The sequence below is a fragment of the Neopelma chrysocephalum genome, unplaced genomic scaffold (assembly GCF_003984885.1).
Source record: "Neopelma chrysocephalum unplaced genomic scaffold, ASM398488v2 Primary Assembly neopelma1_43, whole genome shotgun sequence".
Lineage (NCBI taxonomy): Eukaryota > Metazoa > Chordata > Aves > Passeriformes > Pipridae > Neopelma > Neopelma chrysocephalum.
The window spans coordinates 5,055,722-5,078,762 of record NW_020897702.1 but is presented as its reverse complement, the minus strand read 5'-3'; the positions used below and the strand labels follow the sequence as shown (position 1 = coordinate 5,078,762).

At 41.3% G+C, this 23,041-nt stretch overlaps 1 protein-coding gene across 4 annotated transcripts in view; it reads right to left on the bottom strand.

Moving 5' to 3' along the window:
* MTIF3 (mitochondrial translational initiation factor 3) overlaps nucleotides 1-4,594 on the bottom strand; it is a 6,415-nt gene extending 1,821 nt beyond the window's left edge. Inside the window, exons 1-2 of one of the 4 annotated variants that reach the window (XM_027677828.1) lie at nucleotides 4,580-4,594; nucleotides 1,157-1,620 (exon numbers count right to left, since the gene is read on the bottom strand). In XM_027677828.1, the coding sequence (XP_027533629.1) occupies nucleotides 1,157-1,619 (463 nt within the window). In that variant the 5' untranslated portion in view covers nucleotide 1,620; nucleotides 4,580-4,594. Of the gene's footprint in view, nucleotides 1-1,156; nucleotides 1,621-2,484; nucleotides 2,535-2,859; nucleotides 3,375-4,217; nucleotides 4,422-4,579 lie in introns of those variants that run through there. The other 3 variants (XM_027677825.1, XM_027677826.1, XM_027677827.1) reach the window with 3 other exon arrangements.
* Nucleotides 4,595-23,041: the final 18,447 nt, after the last annotated feature.

The following is a 23,041-nucleotide window of genomic DNA, read 5'->3' as shown; positions in this document are numbered from 1 at the left end:
CAGCTCATAATGCTTTGTCTGCTTAACTCCCTCCTCCCATCCCGCTTTCTCAAAGCATCCTGTTCTCATTGTCTCAACATGCACCACTCTGGGTGGCTACTTGATATTCTTACATTCTCTGCCATAACTGGGAGACTGAGTGTATGTGTGAGGCACACAGGGAAATCTCTTCAGGGTCAGAAAACTTAAGGTATTTTTAATTACAGCCTTGTTCATACCATTCACATTGTAGGTCTAACAAACAGGTGAGCATTGGATCTGGAATTAAAGTCTTAGTGTGCAGACTCCTACATTCTGCACATAGCACAGCTGAAGGTAAGAGCTTTGACTTGAGATAGCTCTTCATCTTGAGCCCATTTCATTGAATGCTGAAGTGCAATATTCAACTGAAAGCATGAAGATGCCTTGTAATATATTTGAACATTTTGTGGTCTCTTCCTCCTCAAAGTTCATTTGAAGTAGTTACCATTTGAATCATCTTTTCGTAGTTTCTTGAACAGAGCAACTCACTACCACAATAGTGCTCTCTGTTATAATCAGAACTCTACCCAAAGCACAGATGTCTTTGTTAGCCTGAGGATAAGAAGAGAGGATACAAGGTCACATGCCTTTTGTAAAACCTCTTTGCCAAACTCAGTTTGCTAACCTGCTGGAGCAGGCTGTCTTAAGGAAAAGAAACCTCAAAGTGTTCAATATTGATAAAGTTTTCTCTTATTCTGTCCAAGAAAGGACTCTAGACTTTGTCTTCCTAGCAGCAAATGAGGAAGAGAGTGTTTCATGACTACTGGTGACATATTATTGGTGTATCTGGTGCTCAGTTTGTAAAAAGAGCCTGTCACTATGCCTTAGTAAAAGAACAGAAATTCATTGACTCTCACAGAACCAGAGTTTAGTTATATTCACTTAAATAAAAATATTTTTCTAAAAAGTCAGCAGATGCCAAAATAGTAAATCCCGAGAAGGCAATAGAAGGCTTCTTTGTGGAAGACTAATCCAAAATTTTATTTTCACCACTGCAAATTTTTAATAGCATGGACTGCAGTGACATTGCTTTGGATTTACACAAATACAAGTAAGAGGATTTAATCTGCTGGAACCATTTTTAATGCAGCATTTTTCAAAGTGCTCAGTGTTGTAGTGTGTACAATGTACATACCTGGTTTTGGACTTGCTTTTTTCTTCTCTGCACGTCTAAGCTGTTCTTCATGGATCTGCTGCCCAGTCATTAGTCTGTACACTGGAGGTTCTACATTCTCTTTAAGGAGAACTAGTTTCAGGTTATGTTGATCCATAAGTTTGAGTGCATCTGCTCGGTGCATGTTTCCTAAGCTCTCTCCATCCTGGTTGATTACATGCAAAATACGATAGGGAATTCTTCGCCCAACACTTCCAAATGCTGTATTCCTTTTTGGTTCTGTCTGAGATTTTTCAGCTGTACAAAATGGCTGAGTAAGTGCAAACACAGTTGACTTTCTGGGGTCAGGTACCACTATCCAGAATGGAAAAAAGAACCACTTTTGTGGTGTCTGTGTCAGAAGAGTACCAAAGAACCTTTTTGCGTATCTGTTCTCATTTCTGGTTGCTTGACATAAGTGTTTCATTGCGCACAACACAGTCATTCTGAGGAAGAAATAAAAACAAGTTACCCCAATCAGTCACATTTTTCTAGTTATATTAGGAAGACTTGACTCCAGTTCAGTAAACCCTAGTGCTTGAAACTACTCTTTTAAAAAGATGCATGGTGTTACTATACAGAGGGATTTAACCCAGAGAGAAAGTCTGACTAAGGAGCAAAATTTATGAGAAGTTGATGTTATCTTCAGGATCTTAAAATCTGAGCCTGAACTCCTTTAAAAGCATCCAATACTTCTAGTTCCTTTCTCCTCACAGGAGTATCTACTCTTAAACAGCTTGTTCGTGTATGGAGAGATTAGCCAATGGTTAAGAGGGAGATTTTGCTGTCCAATAAAAAGGCATGTCACACTTTTCATATTTTCAGTCCACATTTTTTCATTAAGTATCTGAACACCAGAACTTTTTTCCTGGTTGATACTTTTCTTTGGGAAGTTTTTCATTTAAGCCACACTAATTCTGGACTGCTCTAATCAAACAGTGAATGAAGCTGCAATTCGTGCAATGTCCAACATCTACAGTCTGACTCTTCTATGTTTTGTAAGGTTTTGGAATTTCAAAGCTTTGACCATACAGATTAAGACTGCCATGCAAAACCTTCACCTTGGCATTAAAACATTACAAAGTAACCACTACTATACTTGAAAACATGGTTTATCCCAGGGTTAAAAACTCTTCCATAGCTAGCATGCACCTTGCTTCTCATAGCACTGACCCAAAATTGTGTATTTTTCCCAGTTTTCCAAATGTCATTTTGTGAAAGTAATCCAGGTAGTTACTTGGTTTTACATGGATTAAGCACTAATATTATTTCAGTAACCTTAAAAAAAATTAGAAAAAAAGTTTCCTTACCGTCTTTTAAGCTCAGGTTCTACTGATTCAGTCATGTTTCAAAAGTGAAAACAGTGCCTGAATTTCACAGAATCACAGAATATGCTGAGTTGGGAGAGACCCACAGGGATCATTTTAAACCTGTTTTATCAGACATTTAAAGTATTGATGACTTTCCCTTTTTTCCACAAACATTAAATTTAGGGTGGCACATTCCTATTGATAGTGAACTGACTTTTTCCAGTTATAAAAAGTATTCATATATCTTACAGACAGAAAGCATGTACGTATTTCACCAGAACTAGCTAATAAAAACACTTACATTTTTCTTCTTCTTGAATGATAAAAAAAGCTTGTGGGGCAAAAAAGAGAAAAACAGATAGAACTATGACTTGCCTGCAATACAGGGGCTGGCAATGAAGAACAAGATTCATATGTCCAAGATCCACACTTGCAAATTAAAATTTAAATAAATTGTTACAGGTGTCTATCCTGGCACAGTAATCATGAAGCTATAAATTTTCAAAACAAGCTTCAAAATATATCAGTGCTTGAAGACTATTGAAACTGATCTTTGAAACATCTGTTCCATCGTATTTTTTTTCCCCATTCTTTCCTGGTTCGTGGAATACCCCTGGCAATTGTGGTGCAGCTGAGCATTACTTCCATTTTGCTCAAAACTTCAGAAATTGGTCATTTTCTAACAGCTGCAAAAAACATTAGATATAAAGAGCAAATTGTGAGTATTATCTGCAGTTTTAGGATTTTATGTTTAAAAGGGAGCAAGTACAGGAAAAGCCAAAGATGATACAGGAAACCAAACACGTCATATCAGAGGAGTTGGCAAGAGTGTGACCTCTTTTGCCAAGGAAGGAATGTGACTCCACTGTGTAAATAGATACATGCATACACATATATATATCTACATATATGACATTGTGTAAACATGTATCCATGTGCATACATGTAATGGAAAAAGTGCAAACCGTCAGCAAGGATAAGGAGCTATTTATAATTCCAAGCAGTGGGACAAGTAAACTGACCTTCATGTGAATAAACTTAGTCTGAAAAGGGAGATAGTTTGGAGCCTGAAATGGACTTTATATCTTTGCAGAAGGGGCAAAGTCTGTATAAACTGCTTGATGGTGGTGCCAGATCAGTTCATGAACAGGGTAGTAAGATACAGCTGTGTACTAAAGCAGGATCCCAAACTCAAGCTAGCCACAGGGCACAGAAGAGAAATAACAGGATATCCACAGCAGAGTCTAAAAACAACTGATAGAGCTACTGTACCTTCCTGCCCTGGGCTCTCCCTCTGCCAATTCCAGACCAGAAACATGACCCCTGTGAAAACAGCTTTTTTTTTTGGCTGTGACAACAGCCCTACAACTAAACACACACTGCCAACACTCAACTAGCTTTGTGCATCATCAGTGCAGCTACATAAAAGCCAAGACATCCTTATTTTTAAGATGGTTTCATAAACCAGCTCTGGATCATGCACTGCATACTTCGTCTGTACTCTGGGCATTGCTGCTGCATTATAAAATGATATAATTAAATTTATCTTCCACTCAGAAGAGCCTGGCTTGGCTTTATCAGCTACTGACTTCTAAAACTAAGTATCACGATCACAGCAATGGAATAGCAGTTTATTTTAAAGAAATGGTAATCTTGCTCTGCTAAATACATGATTTTGCCTTTATTATCCTTCATTTCCTGTTGGTATTTAAATCCAGTAAATACAGTCTTACTTGTCTGAAAGGAAATTACCCTTTGTATAGAAGGATTTATTTTCGTGTAACATGGCAGATACGTGTGTTTTGCTTTGTTACGCAGCCCATGTGTTGGCAAGACAGCTGACTCCGCTAGAAGGGAGTTCTGATGAGCGGGCAGCTACGGGCATCCTGGGCACTGCAGGAGCAGCCGTGGTTCTTGCGGTAGCACCCCACAGGGTTCCCGTGCTGGCAGGACGTGTCTGGCTGCAGGTGCCAAAGGTGTGACCGCGCCCTGCTGTGTCCATGTTCCCGGGTGTGCGTGTCGCGGAGGTCACTGTGCGTGTACCCGTGGCGCGACCGTGTGTGTGACCCTGCGGCTCGGCGGGGCCCGCGCTTACCTGCCGGCCGGGGCGAGCCGCCGGCCAAGGCCCGCGGCAGCAGCCGAGAGACCTGCCCGGGCCGCCGGGAAGTTCCGGAATGTCCCGCCTCTTCTCCTTCCTCTTCCTTCTCCTCCTCTTCCACTTCCTCCTCCCGCGCCTCCGCCTCCTGCGCCGCCTCTTGCGCGCGCGAGCGCGCGTGTGGTGGGCGAGTGTGTCCCTGTGTGTCTGTGCGCCAGGTCTGTGTATGCCAGTACACCAGTCTGTGTGTGTGCCTGTACGCAGATATGTGTGTGCCTGTTCTCTGGTTTCTGTGTGCCTGCGTGCGAGTGCCTGTGCTCTGGTCTTGTGTGTGTGTGTGTGTGTGTGCTTGGAGGCCAGTCTGTGTGTGCCCATGCTCCAGCCTGTATGTCTCTGTGTATCTGTGCACTGGCCCGTGCACTGATCCTCCCCGCCCCACTTCCTGCCGGTACCTGTGTGCTGTGCGCATCTTGGGTACGCACAGATATGTTTCGGCACTTGCCAGTTTGTTTTTCTTACAGAGAGTTTCTGTCTCTGGATGGATGCGTGCGCTTATGCGTGGATCTGTGCATTCATCCTGTGTTCCCACATTTCCATATTGATGCATGTGTGGTGTGCCTGGTTCTGTGTGTGCAGTTGTTTGGGAAATAGTGTTTTCCTGAGTGTACCCACTGGGCTGCATTGTTCTGTTGATTCTCAGTGTCTTTGCCGTAGGAGCTGTTGTGGGTGTAAGGACCACGGCTGGGAGATGGTCCTCACTGTGCTCAGGGGCCATCCCAGGAGGGTAGTTTGTGGCTGTGAGTGGGGGTTATGTGGGTGCTGAGTGATTTCTGTGTGTGTTGTGTGTTGAGGTGCATACTTGAGTCATAGAATAATAGAATGGTTTGGGTTGGAAGGATCTTTAAAGGTCCAACCCCCCTGCAATAAGCAGGAGGAGCAGGGACACCTTCAACTAGATCAGGTTGCTCAGAGCCCTGTCCATCCTGACTTTGAATGTTTACTTGGATGGGACCCCTACTACCTCTCTGGGCAACCTATGCCAGTGTTTCACCACCCTCCTTGTAAAAAGTTTCTTATATCTAGTCTAGATCTACCCTCTTTTTAGTTTGAAACCACAACCCCTTGTCCTATCAGTACAGACCTTGCTAAAAAGTCTGTTACCATGTTTCTTACAGGCCTTCTTTAGGCAGTGGGAGGCTGCTATAAGGTCTCCCCTGCGCCTGCTCCTGGCTGAACAATCCCAACTCTCTCTCAGCCTGTTTCCATAGGAGAGGTGCTCCAGCCCTCTGAGCATCTTTGTGGCCCTGCTCTGGGCTCGCTACAGCAGGCCCATGTCCTTCCCGTGTGAGGTCCCCAGAGCTCGATGCAGCACTTCACGGGGCTGTGTACAATAGTACGTCTGTCCCTCTGTCCCCACCCATAGGGCTGTGGGACCCGACTGCGGGGCCTTGCGTGTGTGTGCGGGGCGCGGGCACTGCACGGCCGAGCTGTGTCTGCAGGGGTCAGCAGCGCGTGCGATTGTACAGTTCCGTGAGTCAGACCGAAAGCGTGTTGGATGTTTGGATTTGTTACCATCTTTGGTAGGCAGCTCTGCCTTGGGTTTGTGAGCTCCTCCATCCAGTTTGGAGACAGAAACCTTTGACAAAGAAGCTGAAATTCATGTGCAAACGTTGGGTCCCCAGCTGTAACACACTAAGAGGGTCAAACGCTGAACAGCGTGGGAGTTTGGTGTTCTCCTGTTGCTCTGGAGGGGCAGCATGTGCTGAGGTCTTTTCAGAAGCCCATGTTCGTGTCTATCGAGGGATGCTGTTTGGCCAGCTGGGTGTGAGCTGGAACAACACTCAGACTGAAAGTGTGCTTGTGTTCCTAATTAAATACAAAATGAAGCTATGCGAAGCAGCTGGGAGGGAGGCCTTTTTTCTTGTTCTTCCTGATTTAAAAAAATTAGAACTTTTTAGCTTATATGGTTTAGGCCAGCTACGTGACCCCTTTTTCCTCTCCCCATTTTCTGCCCAGGAAGAAGAAATGCAATGAAAATCTGAGCTTTATCTTTTTGAGTTGAAAGCTTTCTGTTCTTAACTGTGGTCCTAGAATGGTTTCATTTCATGGGTTTGTTGGTTTTGTACTGTCATTGTGGTACACACGTAAGAAGAGGTCTGTCATTTCTTTGTGCTCTCCATCTTCACAGAAGACATCGTATGGTAATTGTGTGCAAAACTAGAAAACTTTACTAAATCAGTTCACAATCTGAAGTTCATTCATATCACCTTATCCTCATTAAAACTCCTCACTTGCAGTAATGAGTTTGGAAAAGTGCCAATAACGGAATTAGCCAAATAGATGGTGAGCTGTGTTAGGAGCCTGAATGACAACTGTAGTTTCCCCTATTATATGCAAATAAAGCCTGTTTTTTCCATCCTGCTCTTCTGTGCATTTTTCTTATTTCACTCAGGCTTTATGCCTTTAGAGTTGTAAGCTCTTTGGGAACAGGGATTGCCATCACTTACATCAGTGGAATGCCTATGAAAACTGGATCTCAGTTTGATCTCTTGAAATATAAATTACTGAAATTCTATAGTATCCAGTTGTGGAGAGTGAAATATTCCACAATAAGAAAAGGCAAGACAAAAAAGGTTTTTACTGCTCTTTTCATGGTCTGGAAATCAAGCGTGGAATTTGAAAAAGCATGAAGGGAAATTTTGGCAGAGCTGAAGCCTGGAGAGATATTTTTTTCATCATCTGCTCTGCAATATGCATTAGAGGAGAGCTTGTCAGCAGCCCTGCTCGCAGTTAGCTACTATTGCCACTCTGAGAACCATCCCCATAAGACAGATAATTTTCAGCAATGTTAGTAGCAGCAATAAAGCTAATAATCCTCTTCACTGTGATAAAAACTACCTGCATGAAAGCAAGGTACTTCAGAACATACAACTTGCATTCCTTCTCTCTTCCCTTTAATTCTGTTAAGTTTAAACCTGATCCTTATTTTACTTTATGCCTTTTTAATTAAATTTAGTGTGGCAAGAAATAGTGCAGCCTTCTCATGCTGTTTGTCCTCAAATAACTTGATCTTTCTGGGGGTTCATTGTACTCTTTCTCCTTGTTCTTTGTCTCATGTCTGTTTACACTGTAATAGTCCTGGGGCCATGTTTTTATATGTACCTACCACAGTGGAACTGCAGTCTTAATTATTTGAAAGACACTATCGTAATAAATGCAGTTAATAACTTTCTCCCTTCTATTTTGCTTGATGCACATCATCCTTTGCCTACCCCTGACAATACTCTCAGTAATTTATTTGCTTTTTAATTCCTAAATCTTCATCTGTCTTTTATTTTTTTTCATTTGATGTTTACTTTCCCAAGCTGGTTAGAAAAGTTGTTGTTTTCACTTTATTATTTTTTGTGCCATATCAAGGCCTGTTCTGCTAGGCCTTGTGCCAAACCATAGATATTTCATTCGCCAGATAATTTTAAATGCAAATATGTGAGAAGGGGAAGGAATGGTGGATGGAGAGATTTCTTGCCCTCACACGAGAACAGTGTAGTGATCTGCTAGTGTGGATGTTATTAATGTTATTAATTAACACAAGACTCAGGAAACTACTGGGAATCTTCTTCCATATTAACAACCAATCTGTGGGGGATGATTTCAATGTCCCCTGAGGATGTTAGAAACTGGTTCCAGTCCTTCTGTATTTTGGGGTCAGTCTCAAAATCAAAGAATCACAAAATCATCAGTTGGAGGAGACCTTCAAGATCCTCTAGTCCAGCCATCAACCTAGCACCACCATAATCACCCCTAAAATCTCCCTCATTCTGGGTATAGTAGGCAGTTTGTAATTCCCAGCAGAAAGTGAGAATGCCCTTAGCTGCATGACAACGTGTTCACCTGGAGACCCAAGGCTACAGTTTACTTTCATTCAAACTTCATCATTCATTTTGTGGGAGCAGGAAGCAAGCTGAAGTGCCTTACACCTGCAAGGAGCTCTTACCTGCTGGCACTGGGTGGAGAACTGGTCTTTGGTCCACAGTGAATATCTTGCTGCTTCCTAAGCCAGAGCTGTAATTCTCAATATCTGGTAAAAAAAATCTGAAGTGCCAAACAAGATCATAAGAAGTTTATTACTGATATTGTTGGGTTTATGCAGTGCCTTGGGACCTTGGACATGGACCAGTAGCAGCGGGTGGGACAGCAGGTTTTTTCAGTCTTATTACTAAATCTGTGATTAGTCTCCTGCACACTTGTGCTTAGAAAAGTTCTGAGCATCTGGAGGGCTGCTTACCCTGTCCAACTCTGTTTTCCTGTTTTTTCTGTGTAATTCCCTCCTTCACAGAGCGTTTCAGCAGGAGGCTTGGGGAAAGACTTGGAGAGAGTCTCTTACTCCTCCCCACTCTTGCTCTTCAGCAGCAGCTGGCATGGCCCCCCTTCCACCTTCCTGCTGGTTATAACCATGGCCACGTGCTTCTGAAGTCCCCTGGTTCAGTGAGGGGCTGTAGCCTCCCATTTACACTCCTTAGTATTCCTTCTACTGTTAGGGTTTATAAAAGACTTTTGCACAGAACTCAGATGAAACACTCCCTTGTGCTGAGCTGAGCATTGCCATATGGCAGAGAACACATCAGAGTAAAAACGTATTTAAAGGACAGAGAAATTCTGGGTATGTAGTAGGTCCATATTTCTGGATCTGCAGTAGCTCATTTATTCCTTTTCCATCCACAGCTTTTGAAAGTTGCTTCCTACACAAACTTGTCTATTTTCACTCTAGCAAGAGACAGCAAAATATTAAAGGAAACCCAAAAATTCTGTTGTAGTGAGTGGTAAATGGTCACTGCCACATGATGCCCTGCACAAAATATACAAATATAGTTAAAACAGATAAAGTTTTGTTTGATTTCTGAGATCTGCCCCTGTTGTAGGAATTAAAACAAATCTTTTGAAGATGCATGTTCTGCCGTTAAATTGCTTGGGCTGATTTACTGAATCCAGGCAAAAAACCGATTTTACTCCCTGAAAGGCAAGGCTGACTGAATTTATTAAAATGTTAATCATAGAGCAAGTCTGTGAGTTCCTGGGGCGAGATGCAATTAGAGTTAAAACTTAGCAGTATAGAAAGTTTTTTAACTGTCTAGTTTTACATCTTGACTGTAGGGAGAGGAGTTTCCACTGTACATTGAAGACATTGTTCTACAGCCTTTGCAAGTGGTTGGGTTCAGCTGTGAAGATTTTAAAAGCTGCTTTTGTTGGCAGCCTAGGACACATCCGTGACCTTATTAAAGTGGAAGTGAAAGCTCTCTTCTTTTTTTTCTTTTTTTTTTTTTTTGCAACAGTAAATCTACTAATTTTACAGTCAGTTGAACAGCAATAGATTAATTTGTTTAAAGTCTGCATTCACAAAGAAAACGTGAACTTCGCTGCCTTGAATACCCGAAACTACAGTGCGATATTTAAAGGGTAGAAACTATTACAACTTGCCCTAGAATGGTCCAAGCAGTTCCCTGTCACCTGCTTCTCAGCACAGGTGCTGACCTCCCTGTCTATTCTATCCCTCCTGACAGACTAGCAGCCAGGCTGGGGCTTTGTGTGCAACAGAGAGCGCTTTTCCAATGACTGGGCCAGTTTTCTTCAGCAACCACAGGAAGCAGAATAAAGAAAAGGTTAAGGGCCACCGCAAGGGTCAGAATGGGTTAAATTTAGTTAACATCAGAGGTTATAGCTTTTAACAAGAGCATGAAGGAAACTTATTCGAAGATGCAATTTGTTTCTTCTTTGTCAACCATTATTTTTTTTTTACTCTATTGATAGTGACAGCTTAACAAAGTTTTTATATGCCAGGGTTTTCATCCTTTAGAGGATAAAGAACTGTGATGCAAAAAAGAGATGCAGGTGGAAGACTTTTTAAAGCCTCCATGATTTTCAAATTGAGGGTTGAAAGTAGGCTCCCTGCGTGGTTAAGTCAAAAATAATTTGTAAATGTTAAAAAAAAATACACATTATGGACGGAGGAACTGCTTTTCTGTCCCCTCCCCCCCAAATGTAGCTTGCCAAGAGCAGTGTTTTATTGGAAGCTTTACAATCTGACTTTGTATGTACTTTTCCCCAAGGTAATCTTATTTTCTTTTTTATCTCCCTCTAAAGATGATCAGTCAAACACCTTTAACAACAGCCTTCATCATCTCCCTTTTCAAGATATTTTAATGTGCAATGCACAATGCTAGGTTTTCTGATTCTTTTTTTCCTCCCAATGTGGTGAAGAAGCAAAACCAACATTGAAGAAAAATAATTTTTAAGAGGTTCAGTAGCATTTTTCACATGTTTATACACAATAGATCATCTTCTGCCAATCATTTTTTCATCAGAATTAATTAATCAGTATTTTTTTGTTATTTTTTCCTGGTACAAAGTAAAAAACTGAAATTAGAATTTAATTAAGTCTGATAACATTTCATAAGTACAAACTGCATTTTGATAGGTTTGTTTTTCTTTTTAACATGTTTTCCTAAAGGAAGAAAAAAGCTTCCTATCCATCTGTTTCTCTGCAAGTTCTCTCAGCAGTTTTAACTGCTTGGGCACTTCAGCCCAGTTTGACAAAGAGATAGGAGCCTCAAAGATATTGTACATTTATAATAACTGTATGTATTTTTAACAAGTTTTGTGAAAACCAGTGCTTAAACAGTGGAGAAACATTCAAACTGATGTCTTGTTCTAGCAGAAGAGTTCATCCAGCTGACTAGACAGTTTATGTGTGTGCGCTCCCTGGTTAACACACAGGTGTTATCAGACCTCATTGCATCTTTTCAGTACTTAAAGGGAGCTCATAAAAAAGAGGGAGAATATCTTTTTACACAGGCAGATAGAGATAGGACGTAGGGAACGGTTTTAAACTAAAAGAGGAGATATTTAGGTTAGATGTTAGGAAGAATTTCTTTACTCAAGAGGGTAGTGGGGTACTGGAACAGGTTGCCCAGAGAAGTTGTGGATGCCCCATCCCTGGAAGTGTTCAAGACCAGGTTGGATGGGGCCCTGAGCAACATAATCTAGTGTGTGGCATCCTGGTCTGTGGCAGGGGGTTGGAACTAAGTGGTCTTTAAGGTCCCTTCCAACCCAAATCACTCTATGATTCTATAATACCATGATTGGCTGTAGTCCATGATGTCTTTTGCCTTGCCAGCTGATCAAGGGCTGCATAGGTAATGTGTAAGGCTGAGGGGAACTTAGAGATGGGAAAAGGAGCTAGAACACATTGATGGCAATGGAGAGGTATAGAGGACGTGCTGGGGTGATTTTGATCTGTAATTTTGGTACTTGATACTGTAGATCTCTTGTAGAAGATAAGAACAGTGGGAATGATTACAGTGGGAGCTGACAACACAAGCCTCGACAATTCAAGTATAAGTTATTTAAGTGCTCATTTGCTCACAGGAGAAATTTCACCTGCTTTGTGGTGTCATTGCAGTCAGCAGGACCAAAGCTTGAAACTTCGAATTCGCTTGCTATTGTGTTAGCTCAGGCTAGTGTTGGGTTGGGCTGTATGACTGACAGCTGGTTTTGCGCTCTAGAGGATTGGATTAGTCCTTTTCGACGCATGTCATCACTTCAACGTTTCTGGGAGGGTTCTGTTTGAAATCAGTTAGTATGACCTCTTTTTTGGTGTAGAATAAATTCTTCCCTAAGGCACAGCAGGCAGAGCTAGAGAAAGTCTGTGTAGATTATAGATAGAAGTAGTTGCACTAGTTTAGTGTATAGACAAGCATATAGATTCTTGACTGGCTATGGGGACTAGAGAAGGGAAGGAGAGAGCTGGAGAAACACAGGGCCTTCCGTGTCCCCAAAGATGAGGAAAATGGCACAATGCATCTCTAATAGTTGAGTGCTGTGTATCCCCTCTCTTTCGTCCACACACGCAGAGGGGCGGCCTCTGCTGAGGTGACTTGCTATGGCATAACTGCACTGAAAAACAAATGAGAAAAAGTATGGATCTCCACAGCCCAGACAGGCTGGCCTGGAAAAACACAACAAAAACTTCCACTTACTATTCTGCTCACAAGCTGCCATCAAAACTCAGCTGTAAGGAGAATAAGAGCATCTTTTTAAAAATGTAAAACTGTCTTTTTTTCCCTTTTGAGCTGCTCTTACAGGCTTTAAAGCATTAATTTCAAAAGCTTCACAAAGGCAGCAGGCATCAAACGGTCCAGGCTGAGTGGAAGCTTGGAGAGAAGAATTGCAAAGTAAGTTGCGAGGGTGATGGCTGCAGACACACTGAAGCAAGGTTATTTGTTTGTTACAAGTCAGCAATCATAGCTTATTTTTAGTGATGGAGCAGCAGAGAAGGAGAGTAAGAGCAGCCCAAAGGGCCCTGGACTCACATGGCCTAAAGTTCAGCTACACCTTTTCTCTCATACTGCTGTTGTCTGGGTGATTCTTGGACTGGGAGTTAGGAGATGTGAGTTTTGACTGCAGCACTGCTACTAACATGCCCTGTGACCTTGGACAAGTCTCTTCATCTCTGTGCTTTTCCTCTCATCTTTTTGTCCACTTAGAACCTATCTTCCTTTTTCCTTGCAGGGTCTTTCCCTAATTATACTCCTGGCCCATGCCTATCAGAATGCAGCTCTGCTCAGACTGATATAGTCTGCATGAACTGTAAAGAAATACTGCACTGAGCACTTAACTAGGACTCTCCTGTTATCTCAAGGCTTCAAAGACAACCTTAATAAAATAAAAATCCTTCAAAAGACTGAGGGTTCCTGACTACTGCCCAACTGCTTGCTTTTTGTATAGCATCTTGAACAAGAAAAAACATCAATTATGATCCCTGGGTTGTCAGAAAATAGTGATTTATGGTATTTCATACTTCCTGATTATTGGTAACATTTTTTTTTAATTCCTGAAATCTCAGCAGTAGCTTCAGTACTTCACTGTGCCTAATTTTTTTCAAAGTGAATTATAAACCAACATGCTTCTATACATCTTACTCATTTTTATAGGTTTTCCATAACTTTTGTCCTTTGGGTGGGTGCAGTCCCTGTGCCTGAAACAAGGGACAAAGCCTCCTCCAGAATTAATTACACAGTACCTCTGAAATCTACTCTGTTTTATTCCCATAAGGGTGGAGTCCACTGCCAGGTTCACTGGCTCTGCAGTATGATCTAAGCAAAATTGGGTATGTTCTCTAAGATCAGCTTTCTCTATATGTGCTCCTCTACCTGGTCCAAGATGTCAACATCCTGTTAAAAATACCTACCATACCCTTGGGAAAAAAAATTACATCCTTCAGCAACAAAGCATACACACCAATCCGTACCTGCCCTTGCAGCTTCTTCGGTTCCAAACAGAATTCAGACTGGATTTTTCCGTGAGATACACAAGGAAAACTTATCACCCAATGTTTACATACCACCTTTTCCTATGATGTTCAGTCTTTTGTCTTTATATCAGATGTGCTCTGAGACAGCATCTATGACAAACTTCTCACAGCTGTATCAGCTTTCTGTCTCCTGCGTAAATTGCCTGATCCCAGACTTTGTACATTCGTGGCTTCTAGATCCCCCAGTGCATGTGTAATTTCAATAGTCTCACTCCCCTTTCCCTTCTGCCCTCCCTCCACATGCTATAGGGTTATAGGAACAAGCTTTTGGCTTCAGGAGAAACATCTGTCAAGGACAATTTAGTACTTTGTGATAGAAGTGCAGAATTGGAGAATAATTCAGGTTGGAAGGGACCTCAGGGGGGGTCATCTACTCCAATGGTATACCAAGAATTTTGGACTATGACCTCAACTCAGGTGTAAAAAACACCTTACTTATCTGTGAATCAGTTCAGGAATCAGCAGGACCTGAGTGATTCTATGATGCTACCCTTTTACATTCTAATGAACAATGGACACCCTTATGTATGCATTTCCTTAGAAGCAATTACAGTCCTACAAGCTCAGTCCACTTGAAATATAAGGAAATAACCTGTATTTGAGTAGAAGGCTGAAAATTTATTTGTTAATAATTTCAAAGCACTTTAATTGTGCTGAGACATCTTTGCATTCCAAACAGTTTATGTATATTTTTAGATTCATATGCCAGTGATGCTTACATGATATCAGACCATAAGTTATTTAAGTAAATTAAACATGGATAGTGGAGCCACAGAAATGAGTAATAATTTTTTCTTTACAGAACAGCAGGCGGCAACTGTTTTGATAAGAAATTCAGAAACTAGCTTTGCATTAGAACATAGAATTGCACTCAGGAATCAAACAAATTATTCCCATATTCAGCTAGGATCAAGTAACTGTCAAACGTAGATGGTGTGAGCAGAATTTATTCATGCTGTAAAGGCTCACATGCATTTATTCTATTTAAATTTGTCGAAGGAAAATCATTCTGCAAAATGTACTAGTGAGAAGTTCCTTAAGTATTATTGACCACAACAGTATCTGAAAAAGTCTGAATTTACTAATCCACAGTTTTATAGCATTTTCCTGTCTTCAAGGTAGTATAAAATTTGTGCCAGGTCCTAATAAGTAAAGGTATGAGCATACATAGGGAAACTGAAGTTTCTTGTTCGTCTGCTTGTTTACAAGGAACTAGAGCAACAGAGCCGGAATTATTTTTTAAACATGTAAATCTCATATTTATTAATCTGAACCAACATGTTTCAACATGTTTGTGACAAAGATAAGAGTTATTGTTAGCTATTTCATGTCTGGTTAAAAATAAAGTGGGAGAAATCACAGTATCTTTTCTGAAATAGCCAAAAAAGGGAAAAAGTTAAAAGCAAGCCTAGAAACCAGGCCAGCTGGTGCTTTATTTAGTGGTCCGTTTTCCATTAGCTCACCCTGCTTTTGTAAACTTTGGAGAGGAATACCATGTTATAACAGTAGCGTTTGCTTTGTTTTTTACAGTTCCATATGTGGATAATGAAAAACAACTGTAATTTGTGAGCTTGAAATATAATTAACTGATGCCCTAAAAGGTAAACAGTTTCTTCTAATTATGTAAAAAAAAAAATAAAACAGTCATGAGCCAAGCAATGTGATTTATATAAAATAACTGTAACAAATATATGAATAAATATATAGAGGCTATCCCACTGTTTCTCTCTTTATTTTTAACAGTATTAATCATAGATCCTTTGGAACATTTCCAATAAAATTACATATTGTGAAAAATGTTGCATTTCATAGAAGCCAAAGGCTTTGCTCAAGAGGAGTGAAAGGCAGATTCAAGTTTTCACTCTATCAGTTTCATACCAAAATTTCTTACCTCACATTGCTCCAGGCTATATGAACCTAGTTTTCCATGTTCCCATGCAGCCTTCCCCAGCTATTCACAAACTGACTTCAAGAAAAACAGAAGAAATATACAAAATTTCCAAATTTGAATATATTCAGTGAAATTCAATAATTAGTTTTTGGTTGGCAGTCAGTATCTTTTTGCACAGTGCACAAAGCTACCGATCTTTTCCTTTCAAACAGATTTGGTCAACGTATGGACCTGAATGCTTTAATATGGAAATTCCCTGAGGTGCTTCATATCTTCATTGCCCTCTCCAGGCTGGGTTTTCTGGCTGGACTAAATTTCACAAAGTACAATTACTAATTTTGGTGAATTGTGCATCAGTAGTTAAGCTGAGCTCTAAAAATAATAGAGTGGAGTAGAGAAGAATAGGACAGAATAGAATAGAATAGAATAATTTCAGTTGGAAGGGACCTACAGGAATCATCTAGTCCAACTGCCTGACCACTTCAGGGCTGGCGAAAAATAAAAGCATGTTATTGAGGGCATTGCCCAATGCCTCTTAAACACTGACAAGCTCAGGACATCAACTGCCTCTATAGGAAACCTGTTCCTGTGCTGGACCAGCCCGTGGTGCATCAACCCACCCAGCCCAAAGGATCCCAACTCTTGGGTTCCTCTGAGTATTCAAAATGGCATGTCCCCATGGAAATGTGCTTTGTTTGGGACACAAATGTGCTGTGGGACAGAAGGGATAGAATATTCCACAGACAGGAGACATCCTTTCAGTAAAAAAAGATAAGCCATTCAGTTTTAGCTTGAAGTTTTCCATAGAAATAGTTTCAGTGGAAAATTTTTGGACAAGCCCTAAATAATAACCACTTACAAAGTTTGCCAGAAAAAAGGTCAGAACATCATTGTTTATTGACCATATAAGCACTTGTCTTTGTGGAAGTCTATATGGGTTGGAAATACCTGCTGTAGACTGAACAAATGTAGAGTCTTAGGGTGGTGTTAGTTCAGTTGCTGGAATTGCATAATGTCATTTGCATAATCATTCCTGTTGCAGTAACTACTCCATCCCTCTGCCAGGGTAGTTTTGTGGAACGCATAAAAGAGGAATTAAAGAACCTGCTTCTCCTCCCTTCTCAGTTCCCTGTTGATAGGAAAAGGGCCCATTATCTGGGGCAGGCACATAGGGATGTGCACTTCAGCAAAGGGTTATGATCTGTGTTCATTATATGCAAATTTTCTAGAGCATTAATCTGCTAGGCATTAACATAATATCAGTTGGTGCATCAGGGTGATTCTCGTCTGATCCAAAACATTCCTCATGTAAGCAAAACACTTTAGCTACATAAAGAAGTGGTGAACTAACCATATCAAAACCAGCAAATATGAACCGGAGTTGAATGTGACCTGATTATATCTGCAAAACCCAACTGCCTTACAGGCAGTTTATTCATTTAAATAATCAAATTAAACAAGATAGCCCTAAATACATCTTGCTTAACTTGATTACTTAAATAAGCAGCCATCTGGCAAGAATGACACAGATGAAGTTCTTCCTTAAATTTTTCTTCTTTTCATTTTTCAACACTAGAACTGTTTTGCACCTTGTGCTTATTTTATGTTACTTCTCTGCTGGAGTATCTTTACACAGAGATTGGGGGCAGAAGTTAATAGAAATTATAATATAAGTACAAGCTGAATTCACTTCTCTACAACTTGATATTAATCAGCTGAAAGGAGTACATTAGCATTCCAATTTATACTATTGTTTTAGCCACAGGAGAATCCATTGGTTTCTGGAGGAATACAGCTGAAATCTGTCAGTATTAGGAGGCAAGGAAGGATATCAGAAAAAGCTGAGTGAAATTCCTAGCAAGATGAAGTAATCCTGTTCTCTATTTGAGGTCAGAGACCTGATTTCAGTAAAAGTATTTTTGTCTTGTTGAAAAAGAAACACTTTTTGTTATTCTTTGTTAAACATAAAATGCTTTCGGGTTTACAAAGCATTACTTAAAGTCTGATTCTCTGTGTAAGAACTGCTTTACACATAGGGACTGTCCTACTGACTTTGAAGGGATAAAAGGCTTGAGAAAAACTATGTATGCAAGAGAGTGCTGAAGAACTGGGACTGCTGATGGGCTCATCGGTAAATTCCTGCACATACCTTTGCTTAGGGATTCGGATATAGTTACAAGGATTATACTACAGTGAAATTAGTAAAAGCAAATGATGTTTAATTGGGGTGGACTGTTTTTTTACAGTGACCCTATATAGTCCCTTGCTTACAAATATGTTCTGTGCTCTGTAGTATCTCAAGAAGGGAGGACCCTCAATTTTCATCCTTGTGTATGGAGCAGTATGAGTAGCAGCTGATTCTTCTCCCTCAAGGACGCAGGCCTGTGGAGCTTGGCCTAGTTTTCAGCACATACACCAGTTTGGACATTTGGGTCTCTAAGATGTCCCCAATATTCACTTTCATCACATGCCTTCAGATCCCTCCCTCTTTATATATGATTCTGGAAAGCCCACATGTGTGGGTGTTGTGTAGTGTTCAAGCCATGCGTGTCCTGGAACTGTCAGCTGGATAATGTGCTCATCTGCCAGCTGTATTTTGCTGGCAGATTCCCATTCCCCTCCCTGACTGATCCCACTTTGAAGGTGGAGGGCTGTCCATGTCGAAAACTTGCAGCCAATACTGGCAGTTACAGCTATATTAGCACTACGAGTGTGTGAAGAAGGAGGAGACTTGTTAAAATAATACTTTTTCCTCTGTAGCCATGTGCAACATACAGTGCATTTCTCAAAGAAGGAAAAAATTGTGAGATGCTTAAGGTGGCCAACTGTGTATACTGGCAAGGTGACTGTTGTGATTTAACCCCAGCTGGCAACTAAATACCATGTATCTGCTCACTCACTTCACATACACCCTCTCCCCTCTCCTCCTCCCCCTCCTTGCTCTTCCCCAGTGGGATGGGGAGAAGAATCATGAAAGAAAAGAAAATAGAACTCGGGGGTTGAGATGAGAACAGCTTAATAACTGAAACAGAAATAAAATATAATGATAATACTAATTCTAATAATAATATAAAGGAGGGGGAGAGAGGGACATAAAACCCAAGAAAGACAAGGGATGCACAACACAATTGCTCACCACCTACTGAAAAATTCCCAGCCTGTTCCCAAGCTGCAGTCAGCCTCCCTCCTGGCCAACACCCCCCAATTTACATGATGGGCATGATGTTCCATGGTATGGAATATCCCTTTGGCCAGTTTGGGTCAGCTGTCCTGGCCATGCTCTCTCCTGGCTTTTTGTGTAGCTCCTCACTGGCAGAGCATGAGGCACTGAAAAGTACTTGACTGAGGGTAAGCACTACTTAGCAACAACCAAAACATTTGTGTGTTATCAACATAATTCTCACACTGAATCCAAAACACAGCATGGTACCAGCTACTAAGAAGAAAATTAACTCTATCCCGGACAAAACCAGGACAGTGTCTCAATGAGGAGTTAAGATTCCTGGATTTAATCTTTGCCTCCTTCTACTCCAAGACCTTTAAAAGTAATTTCATTTACTTATATTGCCATTTTCTCTGTCAGGTTAGCTAGCAGGCTCCTCAAGGAGTTTTCACTGTGTTTCACTTGATGTTTGTACAGTGGCATTCATCACAGGGATGCAGCTGCTATGACATAAAACAAGACTAACTGAGCCCTGGTTCCCCGACTGCACACCAACTCATAACCTGTGGGACACACAAAGGAAAATCTTTTAACATAAACCTCAATGAAAAGGTTCAAGTTAATGTAGTTGATTGGTTCTGGCACACCAAGAGCTTACCACATTCACCCTGGCCCACCTCACTGAAGAAATTGGGCAGCTCAGGTTAACTCTGTGGTGCATCCAAGCCCTCCTATCCAGTCAGGGTCTCCAGGTGCTGATGTCACACAAGCAAGTAGGAAAATATCCTGAGCAAGGAGTGCTGAAGGAACTGAGTAGTATTGCTGTAGTATTGAACTGAACAGTGTTACACATTTTCATTTTCCTTTTCTTAGGTCTAAATGCACCCAACATCACTGAGTTATGTAGGAATGGGTAACTAAAAGAATGTCTTGTTCCTTTTGGTTTATCAACTTCAGAAGATTTCTGTCGTGTTTTGAATATACTTTTCCCCCTGCAGCAAAGTTTCCAATATGGAAAGAAAATAAAATGGCAGGTTTATCTTGTTCCAATGTTATTCTGACTTTAATTTTAATATATATGTAAGCATGAGGCGTCCTTTCCATTATTTAGTTAGGATAACCTTTTCTCCTCCCCACCCTGCACAGACATACACCCCTAGTGCTGTTAGTTGTAGTAATTAGCTCAATGTGCTAATGACAGTTTTCAGGGAAAATGCTGACAGGATTAATTAACGCATAAATTTCACTTTAGTAAATGTATAGGCAATTTTCTAAATGCAGATGGCATGGCCCACCCTGACAGGGGCTCAGCCTAGAGATACTTATTACAGTAAGTGTCTGGGGAAAGTGGTTAATTTGTAATATGCTTCATAATACTGTGTTGGGTTTACCTGGCAAGGTTTTGGTAGTGGAGGGCTACGGGTGTGGTCCGTGAAAAGCTGCTAGAAGCCTCCCCTATGTCTGACAGAGCCAATGGCAGCTGGCTCCAAGACAAAGCTGCTGCTGGCCAAGACCGAGCCCATCAGCGATGGTGGCATCACCTCTGGGATAACAGACTTAAGAAAGGGGAAAGAAGTTATTAGGCAGAAGTGAATTGCAGCCAGAAAAGAGGGGAGTGAGAATATGTGAGAGGAGCAGCTCTGAAGACACCAAGGCCAGTGAAGAAGGAGCAGTAGAAGGTGTTCCAGGTGCCACAGCCAAGATTCTGCTGCAGCCCATGGTGAAGACCATGGTGGAGCAGATATCCACCTGCAGCCCACCCATGCCAGAGCAGGTGGATGCCCAAAAGAAAGCTGTAACCCTGTGGGAACCCTGTGCTGGAGCAGGTTCCTGGTGGGACTAGTGACCCCACAGGGGACCCATGCTGGAGCAGTTCATGAAGAGCTGCAGTCTGTGAAAGGACTTATGTGAGAGAAGTTCATAGAGGACTGTCTCCTGTGGGAGGGACCTCACACTAGAGGAGGGGAAGAGTGTGAAGAGTTCTCCCCCTGAGAAGGAAGCAGTAGCAGAGACTCATCTGTGCCTTTATGTATCTCATATCTTGTGGCAATTGTCAAATTTAAGTATTTTCTGTTCCTTTTTAAAACCTGTTCTTTGAGAAACAGCAAAATAGCTTTTCTCTTTTGTTTTCTCAATGTTATTAATAATTTAACATATCAGTCTTCATTCTTTTTGTAAACTTCAGTGTCCTCATATCTGTGGTCACTTCCCATAAAAGTAATTCCATACCTCTAATATCCTTATCTCATCGATTGTCAGTTCTAGCACATGTTTTTAAGGTAGTGGGACCAGAACTAATACCGCATTCAAGGTCTGAGTACATCCATGCTATGGCATAATGGTGTTTTCTAATTTTCTCTGTTTGTTTCCTAATAACTCCTGACATCATATTTACCTGCTTGACCACCACTGAGTAATGACCTGTTATTTCAGAGAGCTATTCAAAGATCTCTTCCCTGGCAATAATACCTAATTTAGAGCCCATCACTGAACATCCATAGTTAGGGTTGTTTTCCCTCATGCATATTACTTAGCATTTTTTCAATGCTGGATTTCAGCTTCCATTTCATCCTCAAAGTCACTGCACAGCATAAAATCCATCTGCAGCTCTTCATAGCCAGTTGTCATTGTTGCTCCCTGACAATTTTGCAACATCAGCAAACTTTGTCACCTCACTATTCACCCCTTGTCCAAGTCACTTATGAAAATGTTGGCCAGCACAGCTCCCAGTGGTTATCTGCTTCATTGTGAAAAACTGTCTTATCTTTTTCACCTTTTGTTTCATGTCTTTTAACCACTTTAGATTAGTCATTAATCTTCATAGGAGGAACTTTCATGATAGCCCCATTTCTGTAAGAGTCTTCATGAGGGACCTGAGTGGGAGATTTCTGAGGGAAAAAAAAAAAGAAAAAAAAAAGTAACAGCACAAAGTTCCTTGTACACAGAGGAAAAAGCACTTATGAAGGTGGGTGAAGCAAAGTTCCTACTGACCTCATTGTACCTGGAGGTAAGATGCAAAGGCAACTCTTTGGATGAAAAGACTAGATGTTCTCCCAGCTGGCCAGAGAATCTCAGTCCTGGCAGAGCTTCAGACCCTGGCTGGAGAAGGCACTAAGATTTATGTTTGAAATCATACTTTTCAGTAGTCAGTGTGTGGTGGTTTGAAACTCCCAAGGATCCAATTTTTAAGTTCAAGCCCCCCCTCCCACAGTCTGCCCCTGTGAGAGGGTTTAGTGATGGTATGGACTTGATATCTTTTTCACTTCATGTGGAGAGTTTTCAGACAAAACACAACCATTCGTTATTGGGGGGAAAGGGAAAAATATTTACAAAGGTTTATTTACTCACACCTATATATATATATATATTTACACTGAATTAAATTCCTCTTTTCCTTCAATAAAAGTCCAAGAAGGAAAGAGAAAAGTCTTTCTGTCACTGCACAGGCCACAGTTCCTTCGTTTCAGTTTTTTGTGGCACTGGTTAGTGTCCTTCATTTTCCTAAGGCAGCAGATTTAAGTATGGCAGTCAGGATTTTGGTTCTTACTTTGTGGAAATTCCAGCCCCGAGCCCGAGCCTTCGGGGGATTTCCTTGTAGATCTTCACTCCTCTTGGGATAGAACATTGAAGGCAGCTTTCAGTTCAGTCTTACCAAAGCTCTTTTGCTCTGTCTCAGCTTCCCAGCATGATAGAAGCAGCAGCAGCAGCAGCAGCAGAGGGCACGACCACCTCCCCCGTGTTCCATCCTGGCTCAACTCTCAGGAACGACTCCGGGTTTTTCAGCTCCTCTCTCTCTCTCTAGCTGCTGCTGCATTTTGGGACTCCCTAAAGGTTTGGAAGTCCACCCCTCCTCTTCAACAGGTCTCTGAGTTTTGGGAAATTAATACAGTCTTACCCCAAACCAGCTCTGTTGAGTTTTTCTCTGTTTCGTTGCCAGCTCTCCCTCCTGCAGGAACATCTCTGCGTCTTTCAGCCGGCTTCATATTATCTTGTTGCTACTGGCTATCTTTTTGGCTTTCAGCCCTCGCCGTCTCTGTTCAG